Source organism: Erpetoichthys calabaricus, chromosome 3, assembly GCF_900747795.2.
Source record: "Erpetoichthys calabaricus chromosome 3, fErpCal1.3, whole genome shotgun sequence".
Classification (NCBI taxonomy): Eukaryota; Metazoa; Chordata; class Cladistia; order Polypteriformes; family Polypteridae; genus Erpetoichthys; species Erpetoichthys calabaricus.
The window spans coordinates 38694100-38720128 of record NC_041396.2 but is presented as its reverse complement, the minus strand read 5'-3'; the positions used below and the strand labels follow the sequence as shown (position 1 = coordinate 38720128).

At 38.8% G+C, this 26029-nt stretch overlaps 1 protein-coding gene across 1 annotated transcript; it reads left to right on the top strand.

Moving 5' to 3' along the window:
* The first annotated feature begins 2210 nt into the window (after positions 1-2210).
* LOC114647939 (inositol hexakisphosphate kinase 3-like) lies at positions 2211-25089 on the top strand. The gene is made up of 6 exons (XM_028796649.2): positions 2211-2401; positions 11255-11623; positions 19971-20163; positions 21356-21552; positions 22741-22916; positions 23024-25089. The coding sequence occupies exons 2-6, from the start codon at positions 11425-11427 to the stop codon at positions 23486-23488; spliced, it is 1230 nt and encodes a 409-aa protein (XP_028652482.1). The 5' UTR covers positions 2211-2401; positions 11255-11424; the 3' UTR covers positions 23489-25089.
* The last annotated feature ends 940 nt before the right edge of the window (positions 25090-26029 follow it).

The window sequence follows — 26029 nt, the reverse complement described above, 5'->3', positions numbered from 1 at the left end:
GAAGAAATCAAATTCTCACTTAGAGCATTTGTGCAGAAATTTTTCCAAACATGGCAGGATCTAATCAATAACATTTTAGAATAAGCTTTTAAAGCACTGAGGAAGCAGATTCTCTCCCCATTTCTTTTTCTTTTCTATTTATCTATATTAACTTATTAATTTATCTATTTACTTATTTTTATTACGTTTAAGTTTTATTCTGCTGCCCATGCCCTCTTTCTCGGGGGTGGGGGTTGATTTGTTTTCAGTCCTATTCTTGTAAAATTGATCTGTTTGTATGGAATGTGTGATTTCAATAAAATCAATAAAAAAAACAAAAAAAAAACAAACAAACAACACTCAATAGTCCGGAATGGCATAGTGAAAACAGAAATTTTAGGAATTTTTTGCAAATTTATTAAAAATAAAAAACTGAAATATCACAAAAGTATTCAGACCCTTTACTTACTCTTGGGTCTCGCATGACAAGCTTCACACACCTGGATTTGAGGATTTTCTGCCACTCTTTTCTGCAGTTCCACTCAGGCTCTGTCAGATTAGATGGAGACCGTCGGTGGACAGCTATTTTCGGGTTTTTCCAGAGATGTTTGATTGGGTTAAATTTTGGCTCTTGCTGGGCCAGTCAAGAACATTTATTGAGGTGACCCTAAGCCACACCTGTGTTGTCTTTGCTTTGTGCTTAGGGTCATTATCCTGTTTGAAGGTGAACCTTCAACACTGTCTGAGGTCTAGAGTGCTCTGAAGCAGGTTTCACTAAGGATACCTCAGTAACTGTTCAACTTTCCCTGAAACCTGTCAAGTCTCCTAATCCCTGACGATGAAAACAAACGTACATCATGATGCTGCCACCACTGTGCTTCACCATTACAAAGATAAAGTGCAGGCGATGAACAGTGACCCGTTTCCTTCAAATGTGACATTTAGAATTGAGGTCAAAAGTCCAATCTTGGTTTCATCAGACCACAAAATATTGTTTCTGGAAGTCTGAGAGTCATTTAAACATCTTTTTTCAAATTTAATTTAGGTTTTTATGTTTTGTCAGGTGATTAGTGAAGAGTTGCAATGGTGGATGTCCTATTGGAAGTTTCTCCCATCTCCACCCAGGTTCTCTGGAGATCACACAAAGTGACCATTGGGTTCTTGGTCACCTCTCTTACCAAGGCCCCCCTCAATTGCTTGGTTTGGTGGGGCTAACACCTCTAATTTAGTTGTTCCAAACATATTTTATTTAAGAATTATGGAGGCCATTATGCTCTTGAGAACCTTTAGTGATGCAAAAATTTTTATAGCCATCCCCAGACCGGTGCCTTGACACAGTCCTGTCTCTAAGCTCTGCAGGCAGTTTCTTCAGCCTCATGCCTTGTTTTTTTGCTCTGATACACATTGTCAGCTGTGGGACCTTCTATAGACAGGTGTGTGCCTTTCCTAATCACATCCATTCAATTGTATTGGTAACAGGTGGACATCAAACAACCTGCAGAAACATCTCAATAAAATGGGATGCCTCTGAGACAAATTTCTAAATGCTTGTATCAATGTGATATTTCAGTTTTTATTTGCAATAAATTTGCAAAAATTCCTAAAATCCTGTTTTCATTTTGTCATTCTGAGGTATTGAATGTGGCTTGATAAAAAAATGAATTTAAACGATTTTAACACAACACTGCAACATAGCAAAAGGAGTAGAAAGTGAAGGGTACTAAATATTTTCTGTAAGCGCTGTAAACCAAACAAAGGAAAAAAAAAGAACTTTCCAGTTTTAGAAGAGGGCTTATTGTCTTGAATGCCTCATGTTTGCCTTCATTGGTCCGGGTGAATTTCAGAAAAGCAGCTTGTCCACTCTACCACAGGGTATGGCATCGTGTCACATAAACTGTGAATTTCCCAGGCTCACTCTTCATGAAGTCTATATAAACTTTCACATCTGATGACAAGCAAGATGCATTAAGTTCTTATTAACTTTGCCAACTTCAAAAGGCCTGCAACTGAATACACCTTCCCTAGTATATCTCTTCAGTGGATTTCACACCATTTTGAGAAAAATGGAAGGTGCCAAAGTCCTTTTCTGTTCCTTTGAGTTTCTGCAGTCACCCCAAATGCCTCGGCACTGTTTAAAATGAGATGTTCCAGCATCAGGTTCCACTCAGGTCATGTGCTCGCTGGTTAAATATTTCAGCTGTTGCTATCACTGGAGAGGCAGACGGCGGCTGGCAGCTCATAAGGTACCTCGTCTGTTCACAGAATTAGTTCAGCCTGATGTTAGGAACAAGAAAACAATCCAGGGCAACAACGTTGGTACATATTTACCACATACCACAGTCTGGAGCCATTTTTTATTTAACTTCACCAGTTTGGAGATTTGCAATGCAGAGGAACGCTTTGGTCTTGCTTTCAGATTCAGGTATTTATATTATTATTATTATTCATTTACTCATCCTGAATATAATTCACTGCATTCATTTACCGAAATTCAACAATTATACCTCATTGAACTGTCTAGCTATTAAATATACAGCTGCATTTCAATTTAAATAGTGGTGTTTATGGGTTGCTCTTGTGATTAGAGTAATTAGCATTATTAGATAAAAGGGATACTTGCATGTACAAGACAGGATGGCACCTTTGAACAGATCCTACTTTAAATCCTAGCCTAGTCATGGCCTGTGTGTGTGCTGTGCACGTTCTCCTTGTGCTCGTGTGGGGTTTTTTTTCCCAGGTGCTCTGGTTTCCTTCTCACTTCTTGGTCATGTTTGCCAAGCTAATTGGTGGCTCTGAATTGACCCCACATGGGTCTGAGAGTGAGTTTACCCTGGACTTGTTGGTTTCAACCTCTCTGGATATCCCAATTAAGCAGGTTTAAAATAAATAAACATGCATTCTCTTGCATTCTCTATACAGTAAAACTACAGAACTTTCTCATGTGAAAGCAAATAAATAGATGTTTAAGTCTGTATTTGTATTAGACCTCTGGTACTGGTGTAATGACGGCACAATGGCCTTTTAGTGGCTTGTGGAGCCCACAACATTTCAAACTGAGTTTCCAAAGCAGCAAAAAATCAATGTATTTTTCCGACTCCAACATTATTTCAATTATCTTGTCTTTAAAGGCTGTTGGAACTACCCTTGAAATGTTGTGACCCAGTTGGTTTCTACAGTAATTGTATTGACCTCCTGCATATCTGTCTGGTATGGGGGGTATGCAGGGCTACCCCAGACTGGATTTTCCTGCAGATAGTGGCGACAGCAGCCAAGAATATCACTGAGACTTCTCTCCCTCCCATACAGGAACTCTACAGCAAACGCTGCAAATATAGGCCTACCAACAGTATCAGAGACTCCACTTAACCCCACATTGGGCTGTTTGCTCTTCTACCCTCTGGTGCCGAAGTATACAGTGCAGAACTGCCAGGTTTCATAAACGTTTTGTCCCACAAGCCATTAGACGCTTAAATAATAACCTGTCTGTTAATTAAGTGTATTATATAACTCGCCTGTGCAATATGAACTCTTCTGTTATTGTTTAAGTTAAACGTATGTGGTGGATTATTCTGTACTGTAGGGTGTTTGTATGTAAATATGTTGGAGATTCTCTATTGTTTATCCTTGTCTATTCTCATTATTATTCTTGTTTATTTTTGTTTGACGTTTTTACACCTAACTAGTCGGGTGACAAAATTGCATTCTGCTGTGAGTGGTTTCTAATGGAAAGTAAAGTTAATTTGAACCTTGAATGTACATTTTGTACTTTCTCACTTTGTCTGGGAGGTTTTTATGCCTGGCATGTTATTTACATTCCAAGATGTGCCCTATAGGTACATTGGCAAATCTAAGCTGGCTACCTGTGACTGTGCGTGTGTGCTTGAGTGAGTTTCTTCCTCCATTGCACCCGATGTTGCCTGGACAGGTTCTAGCTACCCAGCCCTTGAACTGGATTTGATAATACTGTGTTAAGTTATGAGTATCCCCAATGTACCAATTTTATTAAAAGAAGCATATTTTGGAAGAAATTCCCTAAATGAGTTTTCAGCTTTTTCACACTTTGATCAGTGGCGTAGCTCAAGATCGTGCCGCTCAGGGCGGCGTGGTGCTTTAATATGCCGCCCTCCAACATATCTGAATATGCTAACCTATTTAAATAGAAAATTAAAATGACGTATAGAGAAAAATTAGGATACATTTTGCATAGATTTATTCATATATAGAGAAACAGCAATAATTTTTCACATATAATTAGTTATAAGCATCAACCAGACAAGAATATCATATAGACGCACTGATAAGCTGCTGTTCTTATTATTAGTTTAATATAATTATGCTGAAAAAACCAGAACCGGTGTAGTGTACAAGTGATAGGTGCGGATGTTTTCTGTGCAGAGAAAAAATGCATTCGGATTGATAACGAAACAAAATTATAAATTGTAAATTAGTTGTTTATCTTCCTAGAAATTATTATCGGTGTAATGTTTATATTTATTTTTGTTATTACCTCATAAATTTCAACTGCTGTATCTGATGCCATCACAGAAGGACAGTCTGAAAATTATTTTTGAAGCATTTGGTGGATACAAATCAGAGAATTTTACTTTTTTCATTCATGAGTGATATTTTTCTGAACCCTGTTGCTTACACACGAATTGTACTGAGCCTTTTGGCCAATAATGCCACTCCCAAAAATGTTCCGCCCGGGGCATACCACCCCCTCTGCCCACCCCCAGCTATGCCACTGACTTTGATTCTTCAATTACTGTTACTTTTACAAAATGGCACGTTTCTGTCGTGTGTGTGTGTGTGAATGGATTATTCTTAAATCTAAAGAAGACTTCATCTTTTTGTTTTTAAGTCACTTTGACAGTATGTTTGGAAAATGAATTGAACCCCAAGCCAGAGCCTCTTGTAGATGACAGCAGGTTTGTCTTCATCCTCAGAGTTGCTTTGTTTTGCTGTGTGTTTAAACTAATCTGTACCTTTCACTGTGTAATTTGCAGTTTGTAAGTTTATACTTGTATTTGGCCGGTGAGCTTTTCACAGCATTCTGAGCCTATACACAGTGACGACCACTACAAACATAAATCGAATTAAACTAAATTGACTGATGCCATTTTCCAAATATTCACAAGTTTTCCAGATCAAGATACAGAGGAGCAATAATAGTGCATCGTAATGAGCTAGCAAATGAAAGCACAGTACACACGTGACACTGCTTAACTGCCACCAATCCCCCTCCATGCCCATGCACCACCACCTGTTGGAAAAAATGCCATAATCAATCTCCGAACACACCTAACTACAGTCCCACGAGAAGACAGAAAACTTTGGAGGACTGCCCATTCAACAATTCACTGTTGTATGAATGAAAGTTGTGGTGACAATACTTTAAAACATTAAAGTGTTTAAAAAACTATTTAAATAAATTGTGAGAACAGGCCATTCAACCCAATATGCTCATCCACCCTATTGAACTAGATTGTCCAAAATAAAAAAGTTTAGATATGAAGGTCCCTAAAGTTCTCTTCTCCACCACACTACTTCATAATTTATTCCATGTGCCTATGGTTCTTTACATAACGAAAAACTTTTAACATTTGTGCGAAATCTTACCTTAACAAGACTCCAACTGTGTCCCCACACAGAATTTATTTTAAAGGAACAACTCGGATCTATTGTACAAATCTATTTAATGATTTTAAACACTTCATGTCCTCTCTTGATCTCTGTTCAGCTCCTTCAATCTCTCCTTATAGCTCATGACTCTTACCCCATAGTCAGCCTAGTTGTTCTCCTTGTGACTGTGGGGCCACTCCTTACTCCCTGTTTGTTTTATGGGAGCCTCTTGAACCCGACACCATTATTAACGTAACCAGATGAGCTGAGCTGATGAGGACAAAACACACCAAGCAAGGGGATGGTGGAAAGTGCAAGTGCTTTTATTATAAAAAAAATAGTGTCCAAAAAGTGCAGTGCTTAAAAAAGTTCAGTAAATAAATAAATAAAAAGTGAATGGTGGAGGTTAAAATCATTAAATAGAAAAAAAATCAGTTAAACAAGCGAGGTTAAAATTCAGACAGGAGTCCTGTTTAAAATGCTCAGTCCCCAGTGCTGCACTTTTAAAAACCGACGCCTCTCCAGCTTATCCTTCTAGGACCTTGCAGCACGGAAAGACGTCTACCAACAGGTGTAGACACCCATCAGTCTTGGCCCATGTCCCCACCTCCCGATCCACGGTGTTCCACAGGGAACCACCGGACCCTACTTCCATTTCCACCGCTGCCAATCCAGGTTCCACCCGGCGAGAGGATTCTCCTGAGTGTAACAATCCGTCCTGCTTCCTTGATGCTCAGCAGGAGTGATCCTCGTGCCCCCCACCACTTTTAACATCGGAAATATACATTCAGTCCATTCTATTTGATCTAATTTGAGGGTCACAAGAAATCAAAGTCTATACCAGAGGTCTCAAACTCCAGTCTTGGAGAGCTGCAGTGGCTGCAGGTTTTCATTCTAACCCTATTCTTAATTGGTGACCAATTTTTGCTACTGATTAACTCCTTTTCCTTTTAGTTTAATTGACTTGTTTTTCAAGATTTGTTCCCCTGATCGTTTCCTCTGATCGTTCCTCTGAATTGCTTCATTTCCTTCCTTAAGTGGCACCCAAACAAAAATGAAATGTGACGTGAGTGAGCCAACAGAAGACCACTAAGTCAGGGCCTTCAGCTCCAACCAGTTGCTTAATTAGGCTCTGATTCTTGTCGTTAATTAAACCCATTCTTGAATTCCATGGCTTGTTGCTGCTCTCATTGTGCACACATTTATGAAATTGTTGATTTTCTCTTTTCTAAGAACACTGGTAAAATGTTCTGGGGACCTAAGCAGATCAACATTCCAGAGACCTTCACCTTTCTTTATTTTCAGATATTGTATGATTGACATAGTTTGCTGGTCATGTTTTTTCTCATTTTGTATCTTATTATTGTAGGGCTGATCATTAAAGAAAATGAAACAATTAATGGGTTGGAGTCTTCAAGAGCAAGTCAATTAAAATTAATTCAAAAGAACTTAAAGAGCAGCATAAACAGGTCACTAATTAAAAAAAGGGTTAGAATGAAAACCTGCGGCCGCTGCGGTCCTCCAGGACCAGAGTTTGAGACCACTGGTCTATACCAGGCAGCATTGAGTCATTGGGTGCATAGCAGAAACAGCCCTAGAGGTGGAGCCAGTGTATCACCATATCTGCTCACACACCCTCATTCAAACAGTAAAGAGCTGACAAGTAGCCCACCTTACATGATTTAACTAAACGGAGAGAAAAAACTGCCCTGTAGCATCTGGTAGTAAACGTCTCTTGTATTTTCTTATTAACATATTTGTAGCATTCTATTCATCCACTTATTTTTTGTAACTTCTTAATGCAATCCAGGGGTCACAGGGACTGGAGCCTATTTTAGCAGAACCTGGGTGTAAGATAGAAGTCTGTCCTGGATGACGAGCAAGTCCATCACAGGGCATATTCATATTTGTAAAGATGCCAATCAGCTTAACCTGCATGTCTTTGAGACGTAGAAGAAAAATTGAGTACCAGAGGAAAATCTCAAGCAGAAACAGAAAGAACATTCAGACTCCACTGGGTCAGGGTTTAAACTCCATCTCTTAATCTGTAAGGCAACAGCACTAACCAGTGTACCATCGTGCTATCCTTATTTAAATATAATATGTGAAATGTTATGGTAGAATTCCACCGGTGTCAAGATCTCTATACAAAGACACTGACACAGCTGATGATAGAAAATGTTGTAAACATCTCCACCTCAGTCAGTGAATTGAGGTGGACCTGGACAAAGTGTGCCTGGTATAAAATATTTGTGTTTCTTCTATACATGTAAACAGTAAATATGATACTTTGAAAAAAGAGAACACTAGTTATCCTAACTGCAGAGTGAGTCACACTTCAGAAATACAGCTATTGCAAAACATGACTTTTGCACATGTTGTATGCAAATATCCTACAGTTCCTGAAATATTGCTTAATTAGCCTACTAACCTGCAAAACTTGTTGTTCTGTTGGAGTGGCACAGTGATTAGCAAACTGAGTCCTAGGTTCAACTTCTGTGGCTGGTCACTAGCTACAGTATGTAATATCTGGAATTTCTAGTTTCCTCACAGATTTCAAGGAAACGTGCTATTAATTTATAATTGTAGTCATTGCATGTAGATGTGTACGTATGTTGGCACCATCTAAAATTAGTTCCTGCCAGTGACATGTTGCATTTTGATCAGCACATGCAAGTCAGAATGTCACTGTACCTTTTACACATGACAGTTATGAACCTTATGTCCAATGCTTTAATAAGTTGAAATGTACTATCAAGTGTACACAGTACGATGTAATTTACTTGCATGTCCACCGGATATACGAGGTGTGATCAAAAAGTATGGTGAATGTTGATGCAGAGCACCATCCAAGAGCAATGCAAAACAATTCAATTAAAGTTCTGACATGTCCATCCTAGAGCCGAGTTTGTGACAAGTTTCAACTTGTGTGATACTGTCAGTCGTTTGTGAGCCACTGTTGAGTTCAAGTGTGTTTTTCAAGTTTGTTGTTAATAATGGATATCGAGCAACGCATTAACTTGGAATTTTGTTTCAAATTGCAAAAAAGTGCTCAGGAAACCCATCAGATGTTAAAATCGGTTTATGATGGCACTGCACCAACAATTAAGACTGTTTACAAGTGATTTGAATGATTTCGTAATGATCTGAGTCGGTTGAAGACGAGAAAAGATCAGGACATCCTTCAACATCAATAACAGGAAAATGTTGAAACGGTTTCATTCATCATCATGAAATCGCTCAAAAACATTACAATGTGTCCACATCCACCTTAATCGCCGGATCTGGCACCGTGCGACTTCTGGCTGTTCCACAAATTGAAAATGACCATGAAAGGCAAACGATTTCAATCCATTGAGGACATCCAGGCAGCCACAACAGCAAAACTAAAGACACTCTCGGAAAAGAAAACTTCCAGAACTGCTTCGCAAAGTGGCAGGAGTGTTGGGATAAGTGCATTCAAAGTGGAGGAGAGTATCTTGAGGGTGACTAGTAGTTGTAAATCTAAAAAAGCGTTTCTTTTTTAAAACATTCACCGTATGTTTTGATCACATCTCGTACCAGTACCATACATGAATATAACCTCACATGATAAATTAAACATCAGATGCTACACATAAGAAACCCACTTTAGGTCCACTCTTGCTGTTGTGAGAAAGAGTGGTTGTACAGTAGCCTGTTAACCTAATGACTCAAATGGTCTTTAATCTAGCGATGTGAATGCTAATGGCCCGAACTGAGAAAGAAGAAACATGACTGTTGCGGAAGGGTGAGAATTTTTAATAATTAATGGTGTTTGACTATTCTGAGGCAGTGTGTTATATATATCCTGGACTGAAGGAAGCTTGTGATATTCTGGACTTTATAACCTGGACTGAAGGAAGCTTGTGATATTCTGGACTGACTTCACTACTCCTTTCAGTTCAGTGCTTTGTGGTTCTGAGATGAACAGGTGAATTGGATTATGCGGACTTGACATTCTGCAGGCAGCGTGGAGTAGTGGTTAAGGCAAACCCTGAGGTTGTGGGTTCAAATCCCGCTACTGACACTGTGTGACCACGAGCAAGTCACTTGACCTGCCTGTGCTCCAATCAGAAATCAAAAAGAAAAATGTAACCAACTGTAACATAAATGTTGTGAGTCGCCTTGGATAAAGGTGTCAGCCAAATAAGTAAATGTAAATTTGTATTTTCTTCTTCAGACAAACAGAACACCATTATCTGCTTTGAGAACTGGAGGAACATGCCCAGTTCACTGGTCTGGAGCATTAAATTGGGTAGCAGATTAAGGCTTTTGGTGCTTTGGCTCAAAGTGTGCCCCAATTAAAGAGACCCCTGTATGACTCAACAGTAAAAGATTGTAACGTACACAAAAAAAATTATTTGATCTACACAACTTATGCAGACAATGTGTGCATCATTTTCTGAATATGATTTAGCTGCCCCCTTAATTTAGAGTGGTCACAAATAGCTAAGATCACCAGAATTAACAGTGCAATAAATGAAAATGGATTTAAATCTACTGACCTTCTTTGGATTTAACTGAGCGTCTTAGCTGGAAATCATAACTGTCTCTTCTCAGCACGTGGTCTGGGAATTCATCCAAGTATTTATGTAAGCAAATATTTAACATACTCCTTACCGCCGGCTGCACAAGATGAACCCGATGTTATTAATATCTTAAGAGCAAGCAAACTCGTTAACCTTCCTGTAGAAAACTTCTTTTCAAGAGTTTCATTGACTCCCTATGCTTTATACAGTATATAGGTCCTTCACAAAATTCAGTCTTCATTTTCTAATGAATGCAAATAGACATTGAATAAGTAAGAGGGAGACTAAAAAATAGACATATTTTACTGAAAAGTGCAGAATGTTTGAATTGGGACGCATGGTTCTACAATGTCCGTTCTCCATGTGTCTTCATGGGGTTTTCTTATTGCTTTGTTTTTATTCCACATCTTAAAGACACCTGAGGATGTGCATGGGAGCCCCCAGCAGTGGACTAGCATCCTGTCCCATGCTGATCCTGAACATACCCAGTGCTACCAGTATAGGCTCCCCCTCCCCATCACCCTGTATAATAGAATACCGGCCTGTAAAAAAAACCTGTTGGAAGTTGTATTTTGTATTTCAAAATTTCAATACGGAAGTCAGGTTGCACAGTAACTATCACTACTTTCTTCTAGCACCAATGGTCAGAGTTCAAATCTTGACTTGGGTGCTTACTTTTTTCCTTGTTTGTGTGGGATTCCTCTGGATGTTTCAGTTTATTTCATCATCCAAAGAACATGCAGATTAAGGTTGATTGGCAGCTCCTGACTGTCCTGGTATGGACGTGTGCATGAGTGTGCCCTGCATGAGGGTTTTGTTTCCTGGATAAGCCCCTGTGCCATGTCACCCTACACAGTGGAGTATGAAGGTATAGAAAATGAATGAAGTAAGGAGTACATGAATCTGTCTTTCAATGATGTTCCTTCTGTTCTGGCTGAAACTAAGTAAGGCAGCATATGGTGTGTGGAGCTGGCACGATATGAGTACAAAGATGTCTTATGATGTAAACGACATCTAGCATTTTGTTCTTTTTTTTTCATATGTGTAGATAAGATAAGCTTCTCAAATGAAAATGACAACTTTTTCCATTTGTGATTTTCAAGCATATCCAGATCGTGAAGCCAAGCAGAGACATTCAGTCTGAGAGGCTTTTTCTGGAGGACTGCAGGTGGATTGCAAGCAGAATTTGAGACCTCCTTGGCAGGACTTCTCCACAGACACTCTGATCTGCCCTGACAGATCTTGCTGAAGAGAAACGGAGAGTACAGTAACGATGGTTCTGTTGGAGGGAACAGAGCTAGATGACAGAAGAGGCCGTGTCTGGTTGCGGCCTTTTACCCATCAGGTAGGGGGCCATGCCGGAATTATGTGCTACGACAAGACCACCATTTGCAAGCCCCTCGTGTCTCAAGAACAGGTTTTCTACGAGTCACTTCCTGCGGATCTGCGACCATTCACAGCGCAATACAAAGGTAGGAATCTATGGAGTGGCATTACTATGAAGGTTATCTTGTGGTTTTGTATTTTTTGAGCTTTGCTACTTGTATAAAATGTTGTAGCTTTGTTCTGCTTTATGAAGGTTACAGTCTGGAGAGCATTTGGGAATGAGGAATTATCTTGGTTGTAGTCAGGCCACATTACTGTTTGGCTGAAACCTTTATCTAAAGTGACTTACAAGATCAGAATGTGGTAACAACTATTTGCAAAAAATACTTAGTTGGATTACAGGCAGGTTATGTGACTTGCTAAATGTCACACAGGAAGGCACGGGGGAAACTGAATCACCACCCTTGAGATTTAAAGTCCAGAGCCTTAATCATGGTGCCTACCTTATTTATAATACTCTAATAATAAAGAAAAATGAAGGCACAAAGTGGTACAGGGTTTAATACAGTTCCAAAAACCTGTCTGTGTCTAGTCTGCATGTTGCCCTTATGTCCAGTGGGCACTCAGATTCCCTAAATCCCTCCCAAAAATTTGTAAGTAAATTGCCTTGGTGCCTGTTTGTGTGAATGTGCCCTGAAATGAACTGGTATCCCATCCTGGACTGGTACTTGGTTTTATTTCCAAAGTTGCAAGGATAGCTGTCTGTCACTGAGACCCTATAATAGAATAAGCAGGGGTGAGAAAATTAATTTATAAATATATTAAGGTGCATAATAAAGTCTAGTGGTCTCATCACTAAGAACTGCAATATAAAGGTTACTGTGAAAGAATAATTTACTTATTTAAAGATAACTATAGCTAAGTATTTTAGTTTGCACCGTATACATTGAAATATATAAGAACTGGTTTTGAAAAACTACTGAAATAGGCAAGTAAATAAAAAATGTACCAGAAGAAAAGTTGATTTAATACACAAAATGTACACCTACAGAAAATAAAAGAGGACAATGAGTGCATCAAACAAAAAAATCAGATTTATAAAACCTGGTGTTTGCATATTTCTACACAATTGACCTTTTTAAATCAGAATCGTCCTGTAAATGTACAGACATGAACATTCCTCAACTCCACCACCAGATATGTACTATGCTAATGAACCTTGTACATATCCAATCACGATGATGCAGATCTTCATTGGCTAGCAGAACAGCCTCCCACCTGATGTATCCACCACAGCCAATTGCATTCGAGGAGTTCTGTGACATGCTCTGTATGGCATAGCAGCGCCTCTCCTCTGTGTTCTGGGGTGACAAAAATGCATAAGGCACCAGCATCTTAGCAGGTGGCCACTGTTTATTATTACATGTAATGACATGGTGGCCATTATAAAGAAAATTATAGGGAATATGAAAAACTGCCGGTTCAGCCAGTTATTTTACCAATTAGCCAACCATCACGCACATCATACACCTTTAGCAAGTCGGCTGATCAATGCTACTCTGCCCCAAAACAACCGACTCTCGTCTTTTGTCAGTCTCATCTTGGCATCACAAGATGACATGTACATTAATGGAGTGTAACTAACTGCTTACAGTTAACAAAAGCAGCTTAATTCTCGCTAGGTGCCATTATTGCAATATGAGTGCTGTCTATTGCCACGATTAGATTAAGAAAATCAGGCACAGCAAAAAATTTCCTTTTATGTTGGTATGTACAACCAAATCATATGGAAACTGAATGTAGCACCTCGTCAGTCATTTATGGCTTCCAGCAATCTGCATACAGTAATATAGCTGAAGCTTGGCTGAGATTTTCCTGACCTGTCGGCCCATTCCTTCAAAAAGGTGCCTGTTGCTAGAAAGACAACTGTTCTTAAAACCTGCATATGAACTGGTAGAGCCCGATTTTGAGCAGTCTGTGTATCTAATGGCAGGGCCAACTCAGAAAACAGTTCCATAAGAATGGCTTTTGAAAGTCTACGTAAATCGTCACATAAGCTAGTCATTATCATCATGAGCAAAAATAAATAAATCTGGCTGGTCCCTTAATGCTCAATTTTCTTTGTATATGACCAGTTGCAAAATATTTAAGCAGTGCCAAGCAAGCAAAGTAGTGTCAAACTGGCTGGAGGGCATTATATTTACAGCTTTCAGTATGCAGGGAGCAAATCACGCCTGTGGTTTTACTGTGCTTTGGTTTCTAATACTTACAAGTGACCACTAGCCAAATAAACTGACGAAAAAACAAAAAAGTTATTCAGTGCAAAGGGAACTAAAATTAAGTCTATACATCACATCACTTTTGAGGTTTAATATGTTGGTCATGTCAACGCACATTATAATACTGGCTCAGTTTTATGAATTATTATAAGTGTAAGTGGTCTTTTGGCTGGCTACATTTCCTTACTTGATCGAAGGTGTCATCATTTCCCAGTTTCCCTGAAACGTTGTGTACAGATGGGTAGGTGTTTCCATAAATAGAAGCCAGCTTTTTCGGCAGGTTTTCGTTTATAAATTTCTCTGTTTGTGTGGAAAGCTTCATACACACATTTTGAGCTTCTTTTTGTATATACGTGAGTTTTATAAAACTTGACCCCAGGTGTTTACCCATGCGATGGACTGGTGCCCTGTCCTGGGATCATTGTTGCCTTGCACCCTATTCTTGCTAGGATAGGCCCCAGCTTCCCCGTGACCCTGTTCATGATAAAGTGGGTTGATCGATGATATAGTCCAAATATTATTTTCCCTGTGTATTGTGGAAGAAATTTAATGTGGAGTATATTAAAACAAGAAATCTCTTTTAAAATTACAACCTCTTACTATTAGAAACCAGACAGGAGAAGAATTGTTCTATGCGTCTTCAATATCACTTCACGAAGAGGGAGCATTAATTACTTTTTTATTGAAATTATCATTTTTATTTACACAGTACACATTACAATTCATGATAAAAATTATTTTACAATATAAACAAATGTAACAAATTAAATCATTGTTCTTTACCAGCCTGTTACAGCATATTCAGAATGGTCAAAACATTAAGGGTATAGGTGTTTTTTATAAGCAACTGAATTTACATGACTGTGTCAATCGATGCATACATTTACACTGGTTGGTTCATCAGCTTAAACCCAGATATACTTATTTAAAATAAAAGTCTATTTTATTATTTTTCTGGTTCCTCTTATACCTTTGACTTGAGCCACCACCCTTGAAATTTCTGTGTATGTAACAATTGTCCATTCTGGTTATTTTCAGGACATCTGATGACTTTATATTCATCATTTAGTTATCCTTCAGTACATTTTGTGTATTAAATCAACTCTTCTTCTGGTGCATTTTTTATTTATTTGCCCATTTCAGTAGTTTTCCAAAACCAATTCTTATATTTTTCAATGTGTACACTGCAAACTAAAATACTTAGCTATAGTTATCTTTAAATAATGTTACCTCCAATTATTCTTTCACAGTAAACTTTATATTGGAGTTCTTAGTGCTTGTTCTCTTAAATAAAAAAAGCAATATTGCAGTCATCAAACAATGAGTTGTCCAATATGTATAATAAAAAGAAACAACACTATGGAGTACAGCAACTCACAGAATGTAATGCCAAAGTCTGGTGCTCAACCACCTCTGTAGTGATAAACTGGAATCGGAGCTTTTGCTATTCATTTTAGGTTAAGCAAGCCAGTAAAATATCATTCCAAGTTATAAAGTACACATTAAGTAATACAAATTACATTTAAATTGCAGTAATAGTCTTTTTTATCAGTATTAATGCAGAGCGTTCACCATTTGTAAGCATTGCTATTTATATCATAGACAATTCCTGAGCTGCCCAAAATAGCATACTTCAAAGGTGCACAAAATGGCAGACTAAATTCTTTTGCGTGCGAGAGCTGCCTGTTTGCAACCCGATACATTTAAACACGCTAATGTGTCCATGACTGGAGTGCCTCTCCTGTTTCACAAGTCAAAGGAGTTGCTGGGACGTATAAAGGGACGTATTTAGCAGAAAGAACCAGACTCGAAATTGAGATACAGACTTTTTGATACTTCAGCAGATAGTTTGCCTTCAATATTTTTTACTACAACAACTGGAGTAACAGGCACTCTCTGTTTTTCCCCATATTGGCTGACTGTCTCCTGAAATTCACTTTCCATAATCTTAGTCATCATTATGGGGAAGAGTCATATCCTCCTCACGTCATCTGGCACCTATTCAATCATAAAGTTTCGGTGGCCTAATTTTTCTGCTGCCATTTTACACCAATTGTTAGAGCCTGATTCACTTAATGCGGTAAAACCTGTTACTAAGATCGCCTTCATTTGCCTACTTGTTTCTGGAGCAAAGAGTGCATCCAGCAGCACCTGCTGTTTATCCTAATGGGCAAAGACTAAAAGATTCAGATTACAGATGCAATATCAATAAGGAATGCGGTCTCTAGGAGTAACTCTGAATTATGTATGGTGTTTTCTAGATATGGGAAATGTGATCACTGCTCTGAATTGTGTTGAAATATGTGTGAAAACAACAAAGCATGAAACATTTCATCATAATAAATGTGCAGATGGAAAACAGGATGTACGTTAAGGAGACATAACAGTTCATGAGAGCAAACATTTCATAATAATACTAATTAAAACAACTGCACTAACAATAATGAAATGTGGCAGACAATGTACAGGTTTGTAGAGTCAGCACTGTCACATATACACAGTACAATGAATTTAAGCACTGATTCTAAATCTTGTCTCCGGCATCCATTTATTTTAATTTTTTATGACACCAATAAAACATGTTGATCCATAATACTAAAATAAATAAAGGTGGTTCATATAGAGTGAGCCGTACTTTTCCGTGTTGGCAGCTCAATCTTTTATTTTCACCATTAAAAAATACAACTTCACAGTGATCACATTGGTGATCTAACTTTCCTAAGTAGCGCTCTTCAAACAATCATCAATCTAAGGATGTAAAAACAATGCTTGTATGTGGTTGGAGGTTTCCAGTATTGGACGGTCAAACATCTCTATTTTGGCAACACATGCTTTTGTTTTCAACATTAAAAAATACAGACTGACATTGATCACACCACTTATGTAGTAACTTAGCAGAATAATGGTCTCCCAAGAAACACAAATGTAAAGATGTAAAAGCAATGATTTCATATGGTTGGATGTTTTGACCATTTGACGATATCTTCCATTGTCACTGTGTATTTCCTAAGCACATTGTCTTAAGATGGTAGAGTAAGGAGCCTTTCGCATTAAGGAGTGTGTTGTGTGATACAACTGAAATCTTGATCTAAACAGCAGTAAACTTTCTACCAGTTGTTTACCCACGTAAGAGCTCACACTTTCTGGATTCTAAACATGTATGTGACGATCGCATGCATTTCTCCGTTTTTTGTCATTCATTTTATATCCCGCACTTGACGCATTTGATAATCACATGCATGGCTTCATCTTTGTCACTCATGCATTCTGTATCCCATACTTAACATTTAGCAGATGGAACTGTGGTTCTTCTTGTTCTTCCTATTATGGTGTTCTTCATCATGCCATCGGCCTCCTCAATCTGCTTGGAGCTTAGCAACTGTTGCTGGTGGTCTTTTTTTGCTTCGCCATGTCAGTTTATTTGCCAGTCAGTTTGCCATAATTAACCCACAATCAGAGGCTAGTTTCTAAGGTTGCTGCCACCACAGATTTTTTGCATTTTATTACATATTGGGTCATGCTTTCAATCAAGACTAAGATCAAGGTTGTAGCTCCAGTAGTTTACACGTAAACATGTGACAGATGGACAGACCTTAACATTTTATATGTATATAGATAGATTACAAAGGTGGCACATTAGTGCAATGGTTAACCCCACTTCTCCATAGCCTGAATATCCTGTGTTTGAAACTGCCTGTGTGGAGTTTCTATGTCCTCCCTGTGTTCGTGTGGACGCCCTACCACATTCCCAAAGATGTGCATATTAAGTTAACTGGCAACTCTAAATTTGCATTTTATATGTAAGTAGACCATGTGATGGACTGTATCCCTTGTGTCCTTGGCCTTGCACCACTTTGAATTGGGTTTTCAAATATTATGTTAAGGTTTTATAAGTTACATTACAAAGAATTAGTTACAAGTCAGTCAGGCAACATCCTTTCTTACCCACCTGCAGAGCAAGAATAAGAAGATTTACTATGAAATAATACCTAAAAGATTCTGATACATCGTAAAAGCTTCTGAAGGTCTGGCATGATTCATGGTTAACATTTGTATTTTTCGAGTTATTTTTTAACAACTGTGGCATACATTCATTTTTCCTGAAAAACTGTGTTAAGTGATAATTTTTTGAAAGTTTCCCAGCAGCTTAAAATGGTAGTTTGTGGGGCACCAGGGCAAGAATGAAACAAAAGTTTTAATCCTAGCAAGCACTGGTTCATGTCTTGTGACAAAACGGCATCCAAATGCATTGTTGTTCATCGCTAGTTTCATGAATACTGCAGTTTCAATCGTACTCTGATGGAAATTCATAAGTTTATATGGTCAATATTGTCAATATACAGAGTACAGTGTACTAATGAGCATGCAACATGCTGCCACCCTGCAGGGGTGAGTATAACAACCTTACTTTGAAATTTACCTCAAGACCTCGTTCTTCCTTACATCGAAACTTCTGCCACTCAGACTATACTTTTTTCCAATGAAATTCTAATTTTTCGAAGGATTTAGACAAATAAGATCAACTTCATCTGTTTGAACTATAATACACCAGTATGGAGCTGCAAAGGACTGAAGATGAGAGGAAAAAAAGACAACTGAAAAGAAACGTACCACCTGAAGCTATAGCAAGGCTTCATACAATTGGTGGTGAAATGGTGGATAATTCATATGATGCCTACCAAGGAAAAATGCCTTTGCTGCAAAGAGAGGAACTTACTGCTACCACCTCTGGAAATCAGACATGTCTGAGGACGAGCAAATTGTATCCTCTTAGGTGTTATAATTTGATACAGACTTGAGTATGTTTTCTATTTACATTTATTTTGAACTTTAAAAAAAACATTAAGTATAAAATGTTCACTGCGGTGGGTTGGCACCCTGCCCGGGATTGGTTCCTGCCTTGTGCCCTGTGTTGGCTGGGATTGGCTCCAGCAGACCCCCGTGACCCTGTGTTTGGATTCAGCGGGTTGGAAAATGGATGGATGGATAAAATGTTCAGGAGAAGTGCGGTTTGATGATAATACAGTATTTCTTTTTAGGAGGTATTTATTTACATTTGGTTTTATTTTGGAATTTTCCCACAATGTCATCCTGTTTTTTTTTCTAGTGTGTACCACCGTTTTGGATAGTGGTTTTCATGTCATGGCGACCTGTCGGTAGGAGCCTGGTCTCAGAAGTTACATATGACGACCTTATAGGCTAACAGTATAAACATCTGCATTGTAGTTAGCACACCACTCAAGACTGAGTATACTTTCATAAAGTTTTCTAATGTGTGTTTTTCAACGTTCTTTGGTTTTTAAACTTATGGCTAGGACTGTTTTTGAGCCCAATTTTTGGTTTATGAACTGGGCTTGTTTGAAAGATCACTTGACTTCCTGGTTTTGACCCCATTATTTGTTTTGATTACGATTCTACCTCTTGCTTACTGCCTGCCCTTTTTCCATCCTGTGGCAAATCACTAAGCTGCCGCTGGTGTTACTTATGGGGACGATTTCTCAGCCATCATTAATAATGGAGTTCTGATGAAAATAATTCCATTTGGGACAATCAAATTGGAAGAAGCAGTCAAAGCTGGAAGAACCAAACACACAGTTTTCCTTAGAGTAAGTTTGTGTATCTTGTTGGCTGCAGCAGCAGCAGCACATTGCTTATTGTTAATGCCTCAGAGTTCCACGTTATGTTCTAAAGTTTGCATACAGAGGTTCCAGCTTCCCAAAGATCTTCAACTCATGTGTTTACATCGAATGAAAGTGAAGTATAAGGGTTGATGGAAACCATAGACATGAAAGGCAATATCATGCTAAATAGATGCAGATACATGCTTCACTTTGTCATTCTTCTCCTGCACTTCCAGTTTGAGCCATGGCTACTGTTTTCATGAAAACTTCACCACAATAGTCACTGTGAACAAAGGAGCAAACAAGTATGTGTCCTTTACGAAGGAAAGATAAAACCAAGAAACTGTGAAAAAAATTAGTTCCATTTTTTTTGATCATCATAACCCTACATCTGGACCGCAAAATACATATTTTCTGAAATTTGAAACGTTCTTGCTCTGAAATTTACATATTTGATAAGCTTTCAGGACAAATTAATGTTTGCAACAATGAAGAAACCACTTGACTTCTCAAAATATCAGATCTCAATGCTGTTCTGAACTTGTTGTTGACTCTGTCATTGAAAAACTGCCCCTGTTTTGTGTTCCCCTTAGGTCTTATCTCAGTGTATGCAGAGACGGACAGCAGCGGCCAGTTGGGTTTGGTTGCTTTTCCTCAGAATGATAATGACAGCCTAGCAGTACAGACTTTGACAACTAAGAGAAAGCACAAACGAGGCAGAAATTGTCTTTCTGAAAAACTTCTACTTGAGGAAAGTCACTTCTTAGGGAAAAGCTGCCATGACAGGTAATTTTGGCTTTCCAGGAGAGGCTCTGGCCACTTGCAGCACAACACTGGATAAATCAGGTTCAGAGAATAAATGGATTTGATCAAAAGAAAACAGGATGATTTAAAGAAATAAAGGAAAGAATTCTACAGATTTCAACTAGACTTTTGGTTACAGCATGTCAGTTTCTGTTGATCACTATAAAAAAAAAATTAAATCCACTGGGATTCAATATTATATAACAATAAAATGTGATCAATTTCAAGTGGGTGAATACTTTTTATAGGCAATGCATATTAATCATTCAAAAATGAAAATTTTTACTCTTTACATTTTCTAAAAAGTAAAAAGTACTGAAATATCAGTTCTAAATGATGAAATGTATCATTTATATCTCAAACTACTTCTTCAGTCTAACTGAACTCTAGCTTTATTACTTGAAAAATAATAATAAAAGTTGCTTCTTCTTCTCATGGGCTATAAGTAAGAAAGGCAATAGCTAAATAAGATATGATATTCTTCTGCTAACTGGAAAATAACATCTTGCCCCTTTCTTAGCCATAGATATTTAAAAATGTAGTGCAGATATTTCAGTACTTCACACACTTGTAACACTTTTGTTATGCTTTTTCAATCACCTGGGAAATTAAGACTGTGAACGAAAAATAGAGAATAGATTTTAAAAAGTTGAGGTTTTCAATAAAAGATCTACTATAGTTTTAATTGGCCTATATGTCTAAAGGTTGAATTTCTTTTATTATTGGCAAACTGCACCAGTATGTCCAAAATCTCTTGATTAAATCTCAGTTTAAAATCTTTTTAGTTCATCATAATAATGTCGGGTACAGTTCCCAAATTAACTACAGTATATGATATATACTGTATAGGCAGCATATGGGTGCTGCGGCCTTTCAGCATCCTGGGGTTCAGATTGTTTGCTTGCTAGTTGTTTCTGAGGAACTTATATGCTCTCTGTGTGAGCTCTTCTCAAACACCCTAAAGTATGCTTGGGGTAAGATAAAGGGTACGTCCAAATGAGCCCTTTTGTGGATTTGTGCATGAATGGGCTCTGTGATGGATTGGTGCTCTGACTTATGCCAGATGTTGCCAGCATGGGTTTGGCTCCCTATGACTCTGAATTGTATTAAGTACATTTGAACATGTTATGTTACGTGCCAAATACGCATATTTATGTGGTTTTTTTTATTGTAGAAGCAATGGCTGCATCAAAGTAAGCAGTTTTTCCATAAACCTGGTGCAGGACTCAGACACAGCCTACCAAATGGAGGATCCAAACGGTAACAAGAATGACATTCAAGAAAGAAACAGTCATAACCCTTGGGGACTCCACTGTCTTCGTACTCTGCTTTCACATATGACTAGCGAGTTCACTGAAAACAAGTTATTCAGTATCCTTTTTTAACAAAATCATTGCATTAACTCAAGAGTTTAACCGGAAATCGAAAGCACCATTATGAATATTGTTCATAATGCATGTTCTTTTATTTTCTCAGCCATACTATGGTGAAAGAGAAGATGAAGTATACCCAGAATCCATATTACTAACCGAGAATAGTAAACCGGATATGGACGCAGGGACCTGCCCGTGGACGCAGGAGACATAGTGCGCAGGCGCCACACAAAGCCCCCCCGACCCAGAGCGAAACGGGAGAGACTACGAACCGTCTGACATGCCGCAAGCAGGATAAAGCGTGGTCAGAAATAAAAGACAGAGTAGGAAACAAAGTAAAACGTCATAAAGAGGTTAAAGAACGGGGCCAAACACATGGAGAGCAGGTTACAGATGATGAAAACTGGAATGCAACAGCTTCAAAAAAACCTAGACACGAAACACATGCACAGCGAGATACAGAATATAAAAGCAGAAAAACGACAGTTAAATGTCCACACCACACAGCGGAGGCAGACCCGGAAGGTGCAGGCGCCTACATCACGCGTCGGAAGGTGCGGGAAAGTACGAAAGGCAAAGGGGACTACACAGCATGGTAAAACGCGACATAATACGGAAGGCGCAGGCGTTGCCGCCATATTGTGAGTGGCACTACTGCGTAGTGAAGGCGCAGGCGTCACCGCCATATTGTGCGTGGCACTACTGCGGAGTGAAGTTAGGAATAATCTGCTGCTTGGGATCGTACAAAACGCCGAACGCGACCCACCGTCTGAAACTGCGGAGGCAAAGCAGGCATGGGTTCAAACCGAACGAGCTCGACTGACGGATACACGCCTACAACGCGCGTCTCAAACCGCAGAAGCAGGGCAAGCACGGGTTCAAAATAACGCAAGCTCCTACAACGCGCGTCTGAAACTACGGCTGCCCAGCGGGCACGGGTTCAAAACACCGGGGGTAGGCAAGCAAAGCGAGCAGGGGGCGAAGCCCCCTTGTAGCAAGAGAATTCTTAAACACAGTATACAGATAATGAAATAGAAAATGCACTTAATTTGGATCTTTTGGAGCTCTTGGTGAGCTTATTGGGCTGAATGGCCTGTCCTAGTCAGATTTTTGTCAATTGCTTTAATATTTATTTAGTTTTCATTACCTGAAACTCTACGGTGTGCTCCTTGACAGTAATCAAAAGGGTTTGTCCTGTTAGAGAATGTGGTGTCCCAGTTTCACCAGCCCTGCATCCTCGATCTAAAGATGGGTACCCGACAACATGGTGATGATGCCACTGAAGAGAAAAAGAAGCGGCACATGAAAAAATGTGAGCAGAGCACTTCTTCTTCGTTGGGACTGCGTCTAGGTGGCATGCAGGTAGACTTTCTCCAAAGCTAAAATGATTTATTTTATAGCATGTCCATATTTTACTGTACAAGCAGCAACCTGATATATACCTGATATATACTATTTTTCTTCTGCAGGTATACCAGGCAAAGTCTCACCACTTTCACTGCAGAGACAAATATTATGGCAGAACACTGACAGAAGAAGGTTTTCAGCAGACGCTATACCACTTTCTACATGATGGCCACCGCTTGAAGAAAGAGTTAATTGATCCCATTCTGCAGAAACTCTTATGTCTTAAATCCATCATTGAACGTCAAGGTTCTTACCGATTCTACTCGAGCTCCTTGCTTATCATATATGAGGGAAAACATCAGAGTAACAGCAACCTCGGACATCAAAAAAGGAGCCCTGCCGGCTATTCTACAGAGCCACCACCAAGCACAATGCCAAAGGTGGACGTGCGCATGATAGATTTTGCTCACACTACCTATAAGGGGGCCAGAAACAATACGACCACATATGATGGGCCTGACCTGGGGTACATTTTTGGATTACAGAATCTAATTCACATTCTACGGAAGATCAAGGATGGTGACTGACAAAGGCTAACTCTGACACAGTGTGTTTCATTTTTCTCTATTTTAACCAGCACCTATTATCATACTTGCAGCACTGAAACAACAGTGGCTGCCTTCAGAAAATGTTAGGGCATGCCTTATTGACTATGTATTATCAATCTGCCATATCTGTGCTTTCAGCATGATATATATTCTGGCTTGGTTCGTATAAATGGCAAAAGGTGGCTCACAGGTTAAAAATAAGATAAGAGGGTGAGCTGTAAGACGACGTTGAAAAGGACTGTAAGAATGGGTGGCGTATGTTAAAGGTTAACTTAAACATTTTATCAGTATGCTTGGAAACAAGTGTAATACAAATAATTAAAAACAATATAATGCATTGAAGGAGAAGTGTGCAAGGGTTTAACAAATGCAAACCTTATAAAGCAACAAGCATAAAGAGTGCACAAATAAAAGATGTTACAGCCTATAAATATGTCAAGTCAAGGAAGGCCTTTAAGTATAGATGTTGTAATAGGACCTGGAAATCACAGCTTGAATCCTTGAATAACAAACAGTATCCAGTTTACAGAATTCTTCTGAAAGGGACTGAAAAGGTTTATAACTTTTTTAAAATAAGTACTAGATTATGGACCAATGGAACATCTGCATTACAGAAAGGAAAGTGCTATATTTCATTCCTCTGACTTTGTGTCAACTGAAACAGAAATCCATCAGTTTTCAAACCTACTTAATCCAATTCTTGGTAGCAGTCACCTCTAAAATTTAGATGGGACATGTTCTCTGTATTAGTCATAGGTATGCTAAATGCTTATTATTTAGTAATAAAGGAATAAATAAATTGCAGTTGAGGTGGTGCACTGGTTAGCACTGCTGCTTCACAGTCATCTGTGTAGATTTTCTGCTACATCACCAACGATGTTCAGGTTAGATAAACTGGCGAATATATGTGCCCTATGATATACTGGCCATCTGCTCAGGACTGTCTCCTGTCTTGTGCCCAGTGCTGCCAGGATAGGCTCTGCTCTGCACAAACCTGTTGGAGTAAGCAGGTTTTAAAAGGAATACGTGAATAAGACGAAATTTCATTCTTTAGGAGTGTTTCTTCACCGGGGAATCCTGTTTCCTCTCACATCCTAAAGTTAGACTGACTGACAACTCTAAATCAGTTCAATGTGAGTGATCATGGATGCATGTGTACACCCTGTGGTGGTCTGGAACCCTGTCCAGGATTGGTTTCTGCCTTGACGCAGTACTCCTGGATTAGCTCCAGACACCCACAACCCTGAGAATCGCTCAGGCGAGTTCAGAAAATGTTTCGAAGTGTAGATTTACACCTGAAAATGCGTTTGCAATGAAAATGTAAGTACGTATGAAAAAAAAACAACTATAGGTTTTACTTTTACCATTTAAAAAATTTTACACTTTATGATTAAAAAAAAATACAAAAATATAAGGTGTTATTTTCTTGACATTTAATGATTTTAAATAACCCTTTCCCTCTCTCTTTTGCCAGTGTTTTTGAGATCACATTCATTTATCTTTTAAATGATTACTGGTTTGCAGCAGTGTGTTACTGTTATTGCCGTAAACATCGTGGGGTTTTCTGTAGCGTGACAGAAATAAACACTGAAAAAGAAGCTACCATGGTCAAGTGTTTTATTTTACACAACACTCTGGAGACAAGGATGGCAGAATGTTCGATTCCAATCCTCCCTCCGTTCCTTGCTCATTGGTGAGGGCCTCTGGAGTCTTCTGAAATGTATCTCCCAGCTCTCAGCCTTGATGACACAAATGTCAAGGCAAAAGTATGTGAAAGATGCTGGAGAAAGCAGCACTTGGCAATAAGAGTTTTCCAGCTCATCAGAACTTATTGCATCAGTGGTGCTTGCAGGACTTTGAGAAGGTGGGAAGTGGAGGTGATTTGACTGATGGGTCTAGAAGAGGGAAATCTTCCCTTTTTTGTATGGAGCATGTAAATGTCTTTCTTAGAATAGCAAGTCACAAGAGGGTGCTGTCAAGGGGCAGGGGAGCACGCACTGAGGAGATAAAGGGATGGAGTCTTTAAAAGCAAAGGAGAGACAAGGAGAATGAAGAATGTGAGGAGCAGGTTGGGCAGAGAAGAAATGAGAGGCAGGCAAAGATGATGTGGACAAAGGCATTAATCTCAACTTCTCATCTGAGCAGTGTTCTACATTAAAAAAATGATAGTCGAGTGGTTGGTTTGTTATAGGTAAACACTAAGAATGTTGTGGTGAACACTAAGAATTTCTCAGACACAGAATCCTGTGTGAGTAACTAAACTTTACACCTAACTTATTTATCACAATAAAAATAACACAGTACATTTACTCCACAACTAATCTATATGGGAAATTCTATTAAATATGCCTTATCATATATGATCCTAAAGGTATTTCAAACTTCCTATCCAAAAAAGAAGTTCTATCATTCTAATTAAAACTCATTTGTCTGAAAGGGCAGAAGCTGTGAAAGTATTCAGTTCTTTAAAATGCCTATTATGAATGCTGTTCATGCGCTGCATATTTCTAGGACAGCGTC

Bases quoted from the DNA above. Each gene is read 5' to 3' on its own strand.
- LOC114647939 (XM_028796649.2), top strand. From the start codon at position 11,425: ATGGTTCTGTTGGAGGGAACAGAGCTAGATGACAGAAGAGGCCGTGTC. The intron at 11,624-19,970 runs GTAGGAATCTAT...TGTTCCCCTTAG, and splicing joins ATTCACAGCGCAATACAAAG to GTCTTATCTCAGTGTATGCA. The intron at 20,164-21,355 runs GTAATTTTGGCT...TTTTTATTGTAG, and splicing joins GGGAAAAGCTGCCATGACAG to AAGCAATGGCTGCATCAAAG.